The sequence below is a fragment of the Akebia trifoliata genome, chromosome 4 (assembly GCF_017979445.1).
Source record: "Akebia trifoliata isolate Shusen 1 chromosome 4, ASM1797944v1, whole genome shotgun sequence".
NCBI classification, from domain to species: Eukaryota; Viridiplantae; Streptophyta; class Magnoliopsida; order Ranunculales; family Lardizabalaceae; genus Akebia; species Akebia trifoliata.
Genome location: NC_141378.1, coordinates 10,319,711 through 10,337,253, shown reverse-complemented (window position 1 = coordinate 10,337,253; position 17,543 = coordinate 10,319,711). Strand labels below are relative to the sequence as shown.

At 33.2% G+C, this 17,543-nt stretch overlaps 1 protein-coding gene and 2 long non-coding RNA genes across 3 annotated transcripts; 1 reads left to right on the top strand and 2 right to left on the bottom strand.

Moving 5' to 3' along the window:
- LOC147403691 (uncharacterized) lies at positions 1-972 on the bottom strand. The gene has a single exon (XM_086437678.1). It carries the CDS (start codon positions 902-904, stop codon positions 293-295), a length of 612 nt encoding a protein of 203 aa, XP_086293804.1. The 5' UTR covers positions 905-972; the 3' UTR covers positions 1-292.
- A 7,744-nt stretch (positions 973-8,716) lies between these two features.
- On the top strand, positions 8,717-9,978 carry LOC147403690 (uncharacterized). Its single transcript, XR_015177204.1, has 2 exons — positions 8,717-9,281; positions 9,377-9,978. It is a non-coding gene; the product is annotated as an uncharacterized LOC147403690 (long non-coding RNA).
- A 5,038-nt stretch (positions 9,979-15,016) lies between these two features.
- LOC147403689 (uncharacterized) lies at positions 15,017-15,971 on the bottom strand. The gene is made up of 2 exons (XR_015177203.1): positions 15,606-15,971; positions 15,017-15,509 (listed from the first exon to the last, which is right to left on the bottom strand). It is a non-coding gene; the product is annotated as an uncharacterized LOC147403689 (long non-coding RNA).
- Positions 15,972-17,543: the final 1,572 nt, after the last annotated feature.

Genomic DNA, 17,543 nt, shown 5'->3' with positions numbered 1-17,543 from the left:
TTTCCCAACATGCAATAGGGACACTAAAATCCATTACTTAAATCTCACGTACACAGCTTTATAAAATACACAATTAGAAATTACAGTTTACAGAGATTTACAACAAAGAGGTTTATTTGTTTTACAATATCTTATCATGTATTCATGAAGGATACCTGTCCTTCATCAGTCTTATTAAAGCAAGACAATAATCTTCATAAAAATCACACTTAAGACATATAAAGAGCTAATATTAGTATAAGATCAATCCCTTCATGCAATGGTGCAGCGGTGCTGCTGCACAAAACATTCTTCAACTTCTCCATCCCAATTCAAGTACCTTCACATTTTGAACATAAGCTCCTCCCTTTCGTGGCTGCCTCGAAACACTGGTGTAGTTCTTACTCTCCTTTTTGACATTTTTAATATTATGTGAGATCTCATGCTTCTTATTACCAACAACATGACTTGATCCAGACCGAAGAGTCCGAACCCAATCAAATTCTTTGGCACTATGAGACTTCTTTCCTTGATTTTCATCTATTATAGAAGTTCTAGGTCGACCATTTTCATGACATTCTTTCTTGATCTCTTTTATTTCGATTTTAGAACCTCCTTCCATCTTGATTGTTACGTTCAACTCCGAAAACAAAGCATTCTTTCTGCTTGAATTAGACCAATTTGTGGATGATTCTCTTGTGTTTCTTTCCCTTTGGTGTTGATATAATCGATGCAATCGAAGAGCTAGATGATATATACCATCTTTTATCTCTTCTTCTAAATCTCTTTCTATGTTGATTTCTAGCTCATCGCGGATCTTCAATTCTTCTTTCGACATGATGATAGTGCCTCGATCAATCTTCTTTGATCCTTTAATACCCAATTGTTCTTCACCAATATTAATCTGATTCAGATTGTCCACCATTATTAGTACTAGTACATCAAAATATATTCACCAAAGAGAAAAGAAAAAAAGAGAGTTTATATTGCCATACAAACTTTTTGTTATAACACGCCAATCATTGAATTAAATAGATTATAAATTTTACGTTTAAAAACTTGAAAATTCGACTCAAAAGTTCATCAAGTCAAGGCAATTCAAAAATTCAAGAGTCGACTTGGATGAGTCAAATAACATATGTTTTTTAGCATTTTAAATAAATAAAATATCTATGTTCCAACAAAAAAAATTGGATATAGTAGAATAACTCGGTTGAGTTTTTGACCCGACTTAGTGCATTTTCAATCAGACTAAAGCCGATTTGGTGAGTCGATGATTTTGTTCCATCGACTCTTGAGGCCAAGTCAACTCAAATTCCAATTTCAACTCGACAAGTTTTAAACCTATAATATGGAGGAGTCAAGGGATAAGATTTTTTTTTTCATATTTTTAAGTGCACTTTATTCCTTCTCTCCCCGCCATGCTTAAGAGAGAGAGAGAGGTAGATAGAGTGGGAATGAGAGAAAAAAAAATTATTTGGTGTGTCTATATCCTTATTGGTGTATTATAAATAATTCACCCCTCTTCTGTGCCACATGTGGTTGCTATGAATTCGATCAGGAGAGGCATCCAGTGACGAAATCGAAGAATCTGCAATACCCACAAACCAATTGTCATTAAGGCTAAAATAAAATTAAAAATTAAAAATTAAAAAAAAGAGAGTGGGGAAATCATGATCGATAGTCTAGATCGAAGTGATAGACCTAGTAAAACCAGTTTGGAGTGGTTCCCTTGTTGTCCCATGTTACACACCACTCTCATTGCAACCTTATGTTGTTTCATCCACATTTTAATACATAGTAGATCGATTAAGACTGTTGGAGATGTGACTATGTCACAGATAGGATGAAATGGACGTTAAATATGAAGTATTTGAAAAAAGAGACCGTTAGTGATGTTGATTACTAAAGTTATTGAAATTTACAAGGCAAAGCAGTCTAGGTGAAATGTGAAGTTGCAAATGGAAACAAAATAACAAAACAGATTAAAGGAAATACTACTTTACTTTGAAGGAATAAAGGGTGGGTTTGGTTTGGGTTGGGTTGCCCTTAAAGCACAATCAATATAGGGTACACTATAGTGTGTCTGTGTGTGTCCATGGACAATTACCCCTCCCTAATAAGTTAGTTGAAAAGGGCACCTCCCCTGGGCTAGGGCTGTCATGATTGGGTCAGGATTGGATTGGGTAGACCCGAGAACAATACGATAAGGATGGAGTTGGAACCGATCCAATGACCATCGGATTGATTTTTTTTTTATATTGAAAATATATATATATATCTATATATATATATATATATAATATATATATATATATATATATATATATATATATATATATATATAACAATCAGATTAGGTTCCGGATTGAATCAAATCTGATGATTTGATATAAAAAATTGAAATAAACTTCAAATAGTATTAAAAACAAAATAATAATAATAATAATGCAATTTACATAATTTCTCATATATCAAATTGGGACATGGTTGATCTAGAATGGATTTGATATGTTATCAAATAGGATCCTTCTTGGAACCCAATTAATCCATGATTTAGTTCCGAAGTTATCTGAATTTTTGGTATGATCGACTTTGAATTGGAATTGATCTGATTTAGATCCCATCCACTTGTTATAAATTGGACTTGGATCCAATAGATTAAACCAATTTTTAGTCCAATTATTGGTTAGATATTTTAAACATAAGCACTTACTATGGATCTTCTTTCTAGTTTCCCAATAAATTTCCTTCTCTTTTCTAGTTTCCCAATAAATCGAGATCATTCGAAGAACACTAACTCTAGGATTTTGATAATATGATGCTCGATGTTTTAGAGTCATTGGACAATCATAACCATTCCATCTAGAAATATAACTTAAGCGATCAGAAATCAAGGTTTGAAATCTTATCCGAGATGTGGTGACGACTACTGAGGAGTCGAAGAATCTAACATTTGACATCAGAGTTATGATGACGGAAAGTGTAGTTTTTTATTTTATTTTTCAATAACTAATGTTACCATCACTAAGTAGGGTTGTCGATCATATGAGTTTTAGCCCAGCCCATCATGGACTCAATATGGGTTGTTTCAGTAGGCCCATTAATTTATAAGCTGGGCTAGGCCCAATTCTCTAGGATTGGGGTTGGGCTTTAGAGTGAGGCCTCTCAGACCTGATAATTTATAATGATTATATCTGTATTTTTATAATTTATCTGAAAATTTGCTGGTCAATCCAAATACATGCGGTTTGGGCTTGGATTATTAATTTGAGACCCAATTATGATCATCATGGCCCATTGATATCACTAATATTAATTTGAGATCCAATCCATATAATCGTCTCGAAATTTAAAACTATGGTTGAGATCACTATCATTAGTCTTCTCTAGTTTTACCCAAAAGGGTTGTTTGAAATTCAATTTCTCTACTGTATTTTGAAAGATAAATTCTTTTTTTTTTTTAAAGGTCAACAGGGTTAAGGTAGACCAAGACCAGCTACAATCTCAGGAAAAGACAACATCTTTTATCTTGGGAAAGAAGAGAAACAAGGGTAGGCAAAGATCTACAAGCAATCTCCGAATAGTCTAAAGAAGGAAGAAATGACGTAAGGAAGTCAACCATCTTGTTGGCTTTTCTAAATATATATAAGAAATTAACAACATTGAAGTTAGCCAATAAGCTCTTAATTGACATAACCAAGTGCTGGACGTACCAAGAGGAGCTCCATTTACCATTTAAAATCTTAATTGCCATTTTGGAGTTCGATTGAACTAAGATTTTAGAGCATCCTTTAGATTTAGCAAGCTTTAACCCAAGAAGAATACCTTGCATCTCATGGTATATAATCGATTTTGGGTCTTCACACCCGGCTAAGGCAGCCACAACCTCACCATCTTGGTTGCGGATGACTGCCCCCATAGCCTCCTCTAGTTTCTGTATACGAACCATCAGTGTTAAGAGCAAATACTTCCTGATTGGATTTCAACTAAGAGCAGAAAGTATTAGGTTTGTGAACAAATGTAGCGTTGGTACCCTAAGCATGCAAGAAAGATCTATTGTAGTCGGAGTCTTCTATCTCGCTTAAAGTATCCTCAAACTTAATATGAATATCTTCAATAATTTTTCGAAGCTCTTGTTTCAGGCCATTGAATTTTTCTTGGTAGATCTTATTGCATCTTTCCTTCCATATGTGGTACATAAACACACAAAAGGCCACCTTCTTAATTCAGTTCTAATTAACTATTAAGAAAATTGGGATTAATAGGTTCTAGGCAACCTAAAACTTACTGGCAAACATACCATATAAGATGACGTATATAACAAAGTAACAATAATCTCCCTCAACTTTGACATTTTTATTTTCAATTGCCTACATCATTTATTAGGAAAATTAACCATTCTCCTTAAATTCAGAAAATTAAATAATGTCATCATCATTGACTGACTCCTGTATTAAAATAATATCTTATTCTGTTTTGTTTTTATTTGGAAAATTTCAATATCACCCCACGCGAAACGGCACGAATTATTGGATTTTTCATCATTTGGGTCAAGTCGTTCGTTGACGCGTGTGGAAACTGAAAGTCGACTTCCCCTTTGTATATTCCTTATAATACCGAAAATGCCCTTGACAACTCAAAAATGACTCTTCCTCAAGACCTGTACTTGGGCAATATGATTCAATTAGCTGTGGACCTACCAACAAAATGCCACATGGCACATTTTTTAAAATTTATTTACTAACTGTGAATGTTTGGTCTTTTTTATTTTTTATTTTTTTTAAATGAACCTATACTTCCAAATTAGGATTGTTTGAACCAACGATGTTCCTTCATTCAATTATGTCAAAAGCCTCATCAATAGCTCGGGTTAGGCTGTAAACAACGTGGTGCTAATTAGGCTTCAAAATTTTAATCCAAGCTTGATCTGTCTAATGGTTGGGGAAAATAAAAATTACCTATGTCCAAGTTTGACTTGATTGACAAATCATCCAAGCAAACCTGATTTGTATATGATTTCAAGTGTTCTTTTTTTAAATATATATGCAAATAAGGGAATGCTAATGTCCAAGACCCCAAAAGGACGTTAACATTTTTCACTACATTCACTTTTTAATGATATTTTTGTCCATTTTTTATTTTTTAATGAAAAAAAGAGAGTTATTATTGCCACACGAACTTTTACTAATATCACACCAATTCCTTTATAAATCAAGTAAAGAATTGCACATAATTGGTGTGGCGTTGGTAAAAGTTAGTGTGGCAATAGCAACTCTAAAATATATATATATATATATATATATGTATAAATTTTTTATATAATAAATATTTTTTGAGATGATAAATGTTTGTTTTTTACATAATAAATGTTAAGGGTATTTTGGTCTATTGATTTAAATGTATTATTTGTAATAAAAGCTTTAAAAATCAATGCAACAAACATTTATTATGTAAAAGACTAATTTATCGTTATCTTTTTCATTAAAAGACAAAATGATCAATAATATTATTGAAAAATGAATATAGTAGAAAGTGCTAACATCCCATCCCATCCCATGAGGTCTTAGACATTAGCATTCCCCATAATTATAATGTATTATAAATAAAATTATAACATAGTATAACTGGCCTAACTCTCAAGCCCAAGCCAAGTCCTAAATATAGATTGGGCTTAGCACACCACAAACTTACACCTAAACTTTTTTTTATAAATTTATGATGGGGATGTCCAAACTTACGTTTGACTAGGGGAATGGAAAGAGTCAAGACTAAAGCCAAGGCATATGGGTCCCTCCCTCAGGCATGTGCAAAGCCCGCATATCACACACACACCAGGTAAGTGAGGGTGCACCCTCACAAGTGGCCTCAAGGAAATACTACTTATATTGGATATCGAACTTGCAACCTACAAACTCTCACCACTTATTGGATCCGAAATTTCCATTGAGAAATCCATTTTGGGTTAATTAACACCTAAACTCCTTCACCAACACAGAGTTAGGCGCATTGGCAACCCTAGCTAGTGATCAATATTAAGGGTTATTTTTATTATTATTTTTTACTCCACCAAAAAGTGGGCCAATATACCCTGATTGATGGGATCAACATTTTGTGATGGGTCTACAACTTCAAATAGATGAAAAAAAGGGTGATACCATGGGTGTAGTTCTACATATACCCAAAATAGAAACTTAAATAAAACATCGGTTATAGTTCTTATTAGTTTTGGTATTGGATATGGAACCCTTGACTAAAATTGTCCCTACAAATACATGTTACCAATCGGGTACCAAATAAGATATATAATAGTTTTCTGACAGAAAAAAAGAAAAGAAAAGAAAACCAACATGTAATTTCTCATTTGATAGTTGAAACCCACAATGAATTCTTCAAACAAATCAAACTTTTATAAAGAAAACCTTAAAACAATAGGATTTAGGTCTTCTTTGTTTGTAAGAGATTTGAGAAGTAATAATAAATATGAATGCATCTTTGTACAAAAACAAAGAAAGAAGACAGACTCAACATTCTTTTTATATTTTAATTTTAGTTGAAGAACATTTACATTACTTAATATGCTTATAAATAATCAGGATCCAGTTCCCAATATAAATAATCAGAATCGAATAAAAAAATAATCAACTCCATGATGGTTGATCCAAAATCAAGTAATCAATAATTCGGGTAACTAGTACCCATTCACACCCTTATGAGAGAGTGATTATTCCCAAATGGAGGATATTTTGCCATATATTGCATCAAGAAATCAGTTGGTGTCATCCTCATTCAACCTTATTCCTTTGTCTTGCTTGGGATGCAATAATAAAAGTCAACAAAATATAAATGAAAAACTACTCCATTTGTGTGAGATAAATGAATAGGGTTGTCAATGGATCATGTTTGAATTGGATTAATGTCAATCCGATAAAAGATTAATGTCAGATTGAATCCTTGTTGTATGGATTTTTTTAAATTGGGTCTCTAGTTGTTCCAAATTCAAAATTTGACAACAATTGGATCTAGAGATAGTTGGTCCGGACACAATTTCAATAGGTTATCAAATCAGATTCTTAATTATAAGATGAAATCGTTATTGAAATCCAAATCCTTGATCCATGTCAAAAGTAATTGGATTGGAATGGATTTTGGGTCTGATCAGATCAATTGATAGCCCTCCAAAATAATGATTTAAATAGGAGAGAAAAAAAAAAAATAGTTAGGGCACATCATTTTCAGGAAGTATGTTGGAATTGGGCAAATCATGTTCAATGAAAAGTGTATTTGCATTTTGGAAAATACTAGAATGACACAAAAATGATAAAAATGATGTGATGATGCACACATAACCATAAATGCTTTTTACTGTATCTCGCGGAAAAGCATTTACAGTAAATATAGACGACACCACAAGTTTTTATCACCTTGTGTCTCCCCATCACGACTCATACATTTTTCAATGAAAAGCATGTTTAGAGATAAAACAATTCCCAAGTGATAAAAGACAGTCAATAAATAAAAGTTAACTTCCTTTATATTCCACTTTCATCAAATTGGAGGGACAAAGGTCACTTCAAGGAGGAAATTATTATTATTTACAGAGAAAACTCAATAAATGGAGATCTTAAAGTACAATTATCTGTGTGAACTTAATTTGAAGGGGACGGAGTCCAAGTCAAGATGGTCCTTAGAGTGAACCCATCTCACAACCACCACCCTTGTTGAAATATTGGTGTCTTGTTGATGTTTTGGTAAATATTGGATATGCCCCCAATGTTTTCAAATTGATAACATACCCCCTCTTAACCTTGGTCTTCTCCTATAGGCAAATGAAAAATGACTTATGTTCTAATATTCAACCTCTCGCTTAAAATCCTTTATTTTTCTTTCTAAAATCAATCGTATTCGATCTCTTGAAATTCTATGAATTATTTTCAATCTTATTTTTTAAAATTCTTGTAGAATATCCTTGATTTTTTTAATCTAAAATTTCATCATCTTCTACTTTTTCAAAAATCGTATCTTGAGGTTTGAAGGTTGAACTAGACAAAAATTTTAAGGTGGAATATAAGGGTAAAAAATATTGCTCAAGAACTTTAAGATGATTGATTTTAGAAAGAAAAATCAAGGGATTTTGTAGGGTTGGCAATAGGTCAAATTATATTCGTTATTCAATCTGAGAAAATAGGATTTGGGTATTCGGATATACCTCAACCCAATCCAATAACAACTCGAATCAATTTATAAAGAAAACATTTTTATAAAGTACATATTTTCTTTAATCCAACGATTAGGATAAAAGAAAACAAAAAATAAAAAAACAAAAAAAAATTAATTAATTAATTTTTCTCCCTCAATTATCCATCATCCTCAACTTCTCCCTATTTGCAAAAGTCTTAGGTATTTTCTTCCCCTTAACCCATTTTCCTCAACCTCTCCCATGGCTCCTCTCTAGGATCCTTTTTCTTCTTCTTTTTTCTCTCTCTCTCTCTCTCTCCCCCCTCAAACCCTATGTATTTCTTCCCCAAAACCCATTGTCTTCAACCTCCTCCACAGATCAATTTTGGATTGAATGAAATCTTAATCGAATCTGAATCAAAGCAAAGGTTTCAAATTGGTAGTGGTTTGATACTGATTCGGTATCGAATCGATCTAATTCCAGTCCTAGGATTTTGGCAAAAAATTGAAGATGAGGGCACTTAAGGTCATTTTATTAGTCTATAAGAAATGACCGAGATCAAGCATAGTATGGGAGGGTATTTCAAATATTCACCAAAACATGGAGGGGTATCTCTAAATAACCCAAAACAAACTCAAATCGAATCGTTTGATTTGATTTGATTTTTTTTTTCAGGTTATCAATGTATTGCTACACACTTCATGAATAAGCAGCACTAAAAAAAAAAAAAGTTCAACGTGGTTGAAAATGGAGACCTGAAGTTAGGTAGCTACCCTACTCCCATGAATACAGGATCAACAGATATTATTATATTGCGTCAAGCTAATTGAACTGAAACCCATTCCCACAAGCAGGCCACATGAGAAGGACAATTATATTACTCTTATATATATTGTGGGTGTTTTCTTGCCTTGTTCGTAACATCTTTCTCTCTCTCTCTTTTCTTGCCTTGTTCGTAACATCTTTCTCTCTCTCTCTCTCTCAATTACATGAAGGAGATGACAAGCAAAGGAGTTGTCATTGCACCAACATCACACACAATTGAGTGTTGTATGTGTGGTGACTATGGTTTGCTTTACCAGCTCTTCCAATGCAGTGTTTGTCTCTTCAGATCTCAACACATGTAAGAAACAATCTCTCTCTCTCTCTCTCTCTCTCTCTCTCTCTATTGTTTCTACATCCATTAATCTTAATTTTCTCTCCTTTTTTGTCTTATAGATACTGTAGTAATGTTTACCCAAAAGCCCAATCTTATAAAGTCTGCAATTGGTGTTTGAAGAAAGAGGAAACAAAGACAGAAGAGACCCATAGTTTCTCTTTTTCTTCTTATTCTTCATGTAACAAAGGTACCAACAGCAATGAAGATGATGAGGACAGCAAAATAAAAAACTATACAAGACCAACATCTAAGTTGACTCTCACCAGCCCAATCAGGAAACAAAGATCTCGATCACCGTTGCGAAAGAAGATCAATTATCAAACTAAGGAATCTTCTCTTGTATTGAAGAAATCCAAGGAGATATTCAAAACAAAGATAGAAAAACAGGTCTTTAGGGTTAAGGTTCAAAGGTATAAACTGTTAGAGGAAGTGTGTGGGTGATGATCAGATATATAACTAAACACCAGGCTATAGCCCTTTTTTGTATTTCCTTTTGTGAGTAATTAGAAGTATATGTGTACTCCTTATCTGTATTGTATTTAGAGTATTAGATTATGTTGTATTGTATTAAAGTATATAAGATACGAGAAGTTATGGTAAATATATAACTTCCCGTAACTTATCTATTTTATTTTATGGAATTTTACGTCAGAACAAAGAATCATGGTTGTTCACATCATATCAAATTTTATTAATTTGTATTCAAGCTTATGGGTCCACACGGATATCATGTTTGAAAGTCGAATCCAGGGATAAATTTTTATATGCTTTGTGTCCAATAAATAGTTGAGTGAGAAGAGATTTGTGTGTGTTGTTACAATAAAATAATCAAGCAAAATAGGGTTACATTTGACTATACTTAGGAAAATATTGAAAAGAGAGCTGATTTTTAATTTGATATTGGTGCGGGTAATCATTAGATAATAACATTAAGAGGTGGGAGTGGAATGTAGGTGAGGCAAAAAAATTTCCACTTAAGATAGGTGGGAAAATGCATGATTATAGACTTAGAGATCACATTTTATTTAACCTAAAGGGGGCAGGAAATGGAGGTCTTTAGTTTGAATCACCCCTTAGGAGCCACCCTAAAGAGTTTATATATCTCATCAATTATTGGGTATGTGTCACATTTTTTTATGAAATCATTTTTCTTGTTCAATCAAGAACCCTTGATAAAAATACTCCAATTACTAGAATTGGGAATCCGAATTTGATATTTTGAAGAAAAAAAATTGTTCATTCTAAGCTGATAAATCAAGAACGTCAACTTTTGCTAATGACACCCCAATTCATATGTAAATCACCAAAGAACTAGCACACATCTTGAGGTGGCATTAGCAAATTAAAGTTAGTGTGATAATAGAAGCTCTCCAAATCAATGACACAATGTCATAGAGAAAAGAGTAAAATCCTAAGCTTAAATGGTCAGATGTAACGGTTTTGATGATGTGGTGCATTCTTGATCGTTGAAAAGTGCTACAAAGAACTACAGAAGAAATATGCTACAAAGGATATGCTCCCTAAGTTACGCGGTTAAGTGTTTGGATTTTACTCCTCTCTACAATGTGGCATCAAGCCAATGTTATCATGTATTTTTTTTCTTGGCCTAACCTATCAGTAATTTTTTCAATAAATATGGTATCATGCCATTGATTCATCAACTTAGCACAATTATTTTTGTTAATTAACAACTCTCTATTATAGAATTGGATAGAGAACTAATTTATGTATAGAGATGTCATAGCAATAAACACTTAACCATTTGATATTTTAATTTTTAAATAAATTATTTTTAAATTTAAAAAAAAAAATCAATATTTTACCATTTTCCTAAAACAATAATCCAGCCCCTTATTTCTATTATTTGAATATAAATTTTAAAATCTAATTTTATGGATGCTCTTAAAATATTTCTTGGGTTTATATTTCTAATTTTTCTTTTGGGGGTGTTCTATGAAAATGATCGACTGCAAAAACTATTGAATCAGTTATGTTTTTTGATATGTATGAAAACGATTTTAAACTTTTTTTAAAAACAAAGTGACTATATATTGTACTATATACAATCACATTTTCTATTTACTTATTTACCCTTCTTCTGATAAAGGTAAGTTCGTCAAATTATCCCTGCAACCACCACACATCAGAAAATTATTTTCGTCAAAAAAAAAAAATCGAAATTGGGTACACAACTATTGTCGTAAATATGTACTAAAAAACATGGCTGATTCCGTAAAACATAGCTGTTTTAGAAATTACCAGATATGCATGAGAGGTAGTACCTACACCTACCCTAACTTGATACTAAGAGATTGTTATATTCTCATTGTACAATTATTTCAAAAGAAGAAAATTATATTTTGACTAAGGTTGGAAAAGAGTCCTTTAAAGCCCATTTTAGTGGGCATCATTTGCGCGTGAAAAACAGGTACCTCCAAATACAAGTTTACACATTCAAAAACAGAAGAAGAAAATATGGAACATTTGAATTTTGGGGTCCATTCAAACAGATCATTTTCCCCAATAATCAACTATTCTCGGATAGAAGCACACATACGATTGTGAATACAAGAGAAACTCGGAGAAAACAAGAGGTTTTGTTGACAAATTCGACGACTAAATCCTTAGGTTCCAAAGAATCGATTCACTAGGAAAAATATTATACAACCATACTATACTACATGGTGTTTACTTCTTTAATTACCATTATAATTGGAGAAAGGAACCTTTCAGTCGTAAAGACCAAAATTACGCTCACATTTGTACTAAGCCTTATTATTATCATTATCAAGGTTATTTTTGTCAAAGTTCATAGAATTATGACCTTGTGTCACTACCAGAATCACATGTTAGTTTTCTAAGATTACAAAAATATTCTTTTGTCATACAGATTTTCAAATTATCCTTAATTTAGATTTTAAATAATTAAAAAGCCTCCTACATGTTACAAACCAACAACCCCTATAACTAAGTGATAATCATGCTTATATCTTAGTTTTTGTAATACATGTGCATTTGCATATCGTACCTGCTACTAGTTACAATTAATCAAGGAGTTAGATGATGCTCTTTCCACTTTAAGATAAACTTTATTTTTTCCACTGAGACTCCTTTTTATGATAGATTTTAATTTAATTCATTTCTTAAATTATTATGCCATGTAGATATCTATTTAGGGTAGCTTTGTTCTACCTTCAATATTCTTGTTTTTAATTTGAAATTTCCAACATCACTTATGGTTTTCACATATGTCTTACACACCAAATGTTAATAGCATATTTAGAACCAATTGGAATGATCCCAAATCAGTTAATGACTCGTGGTAGATACTGAATTGTAGTCAGATGGGTTCGGGATCTAATCACCTAACCCCTAGACCCTAGACTTTGGTTCAAACCCAACTTAATCCAAAATCTAGTGTTGATTTTGATTCCTAAATCTAAATCATAAAATTAACTAGGTGGAGGCATAAGTCAAGGCATCCCTTCAAAAAAGGAGAGGTTTTGAATTCAAATCCCCTCATTAACCACCTACAAGGATTTATCCCTACTTACCTGTATGTGTGGTTTGCATGTACTTAGGGAATTTGGACGAGATATAATGTTTTAAGAGGTTAGTTGCTTCACCCTTGTTAGTCAAGCCTATAGATTCAAAAACCCCATCATAAAATAAAATAAAAAACTCTAATGTCACATAAAAGTACTATAATGTAATCTAATCTGACACGTATCAAAATCAACTAGTTATCACACATTACACCACCCGAATTTTTTTAGCTCACATTGCTCATAGAATCTGGAATACCAATCATATGAGCCCGCATGTATTTAGTGGCATCTCCAATTTATACAATTACCCCATTAGGCTTGATGTGGCACGCACTAGAAAGTTTGTGAGCATTGTGACGAGAAATTCTATAAGCAAAAAATCACTCATAACCCCTATTAGATGTCCTAACATTTAAGAAATGCATTCTTAACTACAGGAACATCTTCTAGGAAGGTGGCGGCAAGGACTTTCTTCTTCTTGTAACCTCCATACTTTTGAACCTTGGTACCCTTCCCCTTTTTACTCCTTATCATTATACATACAGATTCTTTGTCCTCAAGAGTTAGAGAAATAATTTAGAAAAAATTATATAATGGGTCAGGATCAGTGTACACATATATCTACAATGTGTTTTATCCTATGTGGGTTAAAAGTTTCGGATTAAGCTGATTTTTGTGAGGATGATTTAACCTTGTCAAAAGTACTTTACAATAAAGGGGTGGTCCACGATTCTTCAACTCATAAATATGAGGTTAGAAATTTTAGAATTGGCTGATTTTTGGTGATGATGATCTCCTCGTCATAGAGATCATCCTCACCAAAAATCAACTCAATCCGAAACTTTTAACTTACATAGGACAAAACATGTTATAGACACATGCATACACATATCCTAACCCATTATATAATTTTTTCTAAATTATTTCTGAACTCGATCCATTTGCAGCCCTACCTACCCTATCTTGCACAAGTGGAGAGGATATTTTAACTTATTCTTATCCCCATTTAACCCACTCCTTTGTCTTGGCTTGTGATAAGAAATTCAAGAATAACACATAATAAAAGGAGAAAAACATGAAAAAATCTCTCCTTTGTGTGAGACAAAATAGTGATTGAAATAAGCATAAAAAAACAAAAAGATGAATACGTCATTTGCGGTTAGAATGTTAGATTTGTACAAAACCATGCTCACGAGGGACATGTTTCCATTTTCAAGAAGCTATATGTAATTTATTTAATTAAGGAGGGATGTAACTATAAAAAACCCAAATTTAATAAGAAATCTAAAAGAAGAGAGAATGGACACAACAAACAAAGGGAGAAAACTATTTCAATCCTTTTCTCAACTCTTTTTCACTTATTTTCCAATTTGACCACAAATTTAATTTAAGAAGATAAAAGTTACAGATCCAATACTTGAGAAGAAAGAAAATATTTACAGAGAAAACCCAATAAATATCTCTGATCTTAAAGTACAATATGTGTGAACTTTAAAGGGGATGGAGTCGAAGTCAAGATGATCTATCCTTAAGAGTCACTAAAGTGTGAACCCATCTCACAAGTCACAACCACCTAACTCACCTTGCTATTATTCTTTAAATCTTTTGAGAATATAAATAAATAATTGATTTATACTGATCACTCCCAATGATCTGTACGAAATTCTTATTATCTAATTAAATCAAAATTATTTCAGCTTAACTTTTTATATGGTTAATAACCTCAAAAGAAAATTTTCAATTGGTATCAAATGATCCATTGAGATGGGAAGATAAATACAAATTTCCTAGGGATTAGTCTCCCTAGTGAATCAATGAGGAATGTCTCCCCATTCTAACCACTTATTGGACACAAATTGCATGAATTGTAGTATTGAACACCAAATTTTTAGGACTCAGGATTCAATACGGTGTCCCGTTTTATAAATTGTGTCTACCTGACATGCTTTAGTTGGTGTTCAAAACACATTGGGCTCCTAACAAAACCTTGCACACAGTCCTATGTGATTAATTTCCAATCGAATCGTGCTATGTAGACACCGTTCGGAATCATGACTCAAATTTTTTATGTCACAATGGACTGATTTTTGGTAGTGGCGACTATTATATGAAAATTCAGCATAGAATTGGATTTTCAAAAATTTATATGCATATGAACCAATAAGTAATAAGAGTACTCGCCATAAATTTAACCACAACCATTAGAGGAAAAAAAAAAAGGAAAATTTATAACCATTTGTAGATTAGTTATCTTCATCACCCACACACTTCCTCTAACAGCTTATACCTTTGAACCTTACATCTAAACACCTGTTTTGCCATCTTTGTGTTAGATATCTTTTTGGATTTCTTCCTTGCAAGAGATGATTCTTTTGTGAAAACATCAGAGGCGTTGATCTTCTTTCGCAACTGGGATCGATCTTGAGATCTTTGTTTCTCAATTGGATTGTTGAGATGCAACTTAGATGTTGATCTTCTATAGTTTTTTCTCTTCTTGTCTTCATCTTCATTGCTGTTACTTTTGTTACATGAAGAAGAAGAAAAAGAGAAACTATGGGTCTCTTCTGTCTTCGTTTCTTCTTTCTTCAAACACCAATTGCAGACTTCATAAGATTGGGCTTTTGGGTAAAGATTACTACAGTATCTATAAGAGAAAAAGAGAGAGAGAGAAAGAAAAGATTATTGGAAACCCATATGGAGAGAGAGAGAGAGAGAGAGAGAGAGAGAATTTGTTTCTTACTTGTGTTGAGATCTGAAGAGACAAACACAACATTGGAAGAGCTCACAAAGCAAACCATAGTCACCACACATGCAACACTCAATGTTGTGTGATGTTGGTTCAATAAGTACAACTTCTTTGCTGGTCATCTCCTTCATGTAATTCAGAGAAAGAGAGAGAGAGAGGAGAGGAGGGGAGGGGGGGTTACTAAGTAACAGTCAAAGAAACATCCACAATATCTTCTAGGTAGATTTGAGGATCAATATAGATTTCTTAAGGATTCTTTTTGACAAAGAATCGGTAGAAATACTTTACCGTAATACCATCTGAGTAAAATGTTTAATGCTGTCTTAAATGTGATTTTGAGTAGTTTTTTTTGGACTTTTCCATTCGCATAAGAGAAAAGAGGAAAAAACAAATTTTTCTTAGAGATTGGTCCTTGTTTTATAGGGATTAGCACAAGATTTACATGACAACCCCAAACCCAAGGGCAAGGTATGTTTGATTGCACATGGAAAATAAGGTGGAAAATCAATTTCCATGGAAAATGACATTTTTCAAGTGTTTGATTGCACATGGAAATGGAATTCATTTTCCACCCCATTCAAAAAGTCCACTAAATCATGGATTTCACTTTCCCACCCATATGGGTGGGAAAATGAAATCCACCCATGTTTTCCATCATCAATTATTCCCTACCACCACCACTACCACCACCACCACCATTACACTAACCTCGCCATCGTCGTCATCGCCATCGTCACCATCACCGTCGCCGTCGGCTCCGTCTCCGACCACCTTCTCTCTCTTTCTTCTTATTTTTCTTCTTCTCCATCCCTCACCTCCTCCGCCACTACCACCACCAAGTTCTCCCCCCATTTTCCTCACTTACCTTCATCGTCGCCGCCGCCACCGTCGTCGTCGTAGTAGCCACCGCCACCGCCGCCGTCGTCGTCGTCGCCACATCCTCCTTCTCCTCTTCTTATTTTTTCTCATATTTTTTCCATGATTTTATCCAAGTGAAATCAAACAATGGAATTTAATTTTCCAACCCTACCTATTTTCCACAACTAATTTTCCATGGATTTCAAATTCCATGGAAAGTGACTTTCCATGCAATCAAACATACCCTTAAAGTTTCTTCCTCCACGAAAACCATTGAGTAGAAGGGTGCTGATTTTTCAACTTAACCTGACTGGGGACTCAAAACTCGCCAACATGGCATGGGCAAAGAACCGTAGATTCTATCCCTTAGGATACACAATCGACCTACCATCTGCAGTTGTGTATCTCGGGCGAAAGAATCTACGATTCTTTGCACATGATACATCAAAGAGTTTTTGAGTCCGACTGTCAAGGTGAGTTCAAAAATCATTAGTCTTGGGTAGAAATAAAAAAAAATCTGATCACCCCACATGGCACACTCCATCAAGTCTCAAGTTCAAGAGCCATATATCTATGCACCTCGAGATACACAGTTCTCTTGGAATACTTTTTATGGGAAAGTGCAGTTGTGTATCCTGAGACGTATAGATCTACGGCTCCCAAACTTATCATGTCAAGAGAGTCGATTAGTTTGTCACGTTAGGTAGTCAGATTATCACAATTCAAATTATTATTATAAGGCCATGCGATAATATATTACTTATTCTAATTCAATTGTTTAAATGAATCATGAAGACTATTTATGATATTTGCACATGGGGGCTTCCTGTATTCATTAATCTTTTCTTTTTTACCAATATATTTTAAAATAGCACAAAAATTATCAACAAGGTTATATTCTATCTAATTTTACTTTTTTAATATTTAAAAATATATTCTTTTCAAAAATTATTTATTCATAATTGTTAAAATATTTTTTCTGTAATATCTTTTGTGTATATAAGTATTTGCTACTTAAGAACCTAATCGTGATATAAAAAAGGTAAGGTAACATACTATGATTTGTGCTTATAA

What these genes read in the sequence shown, in the direction of transcription:
- LOC147403691 (XM_086437678.1), bottom strand. Translation starts at nt 904, where the DNA reads ATGGTGGACAATCTGAATCAGATTAATATTGGTGAAGAACAATTGGGT.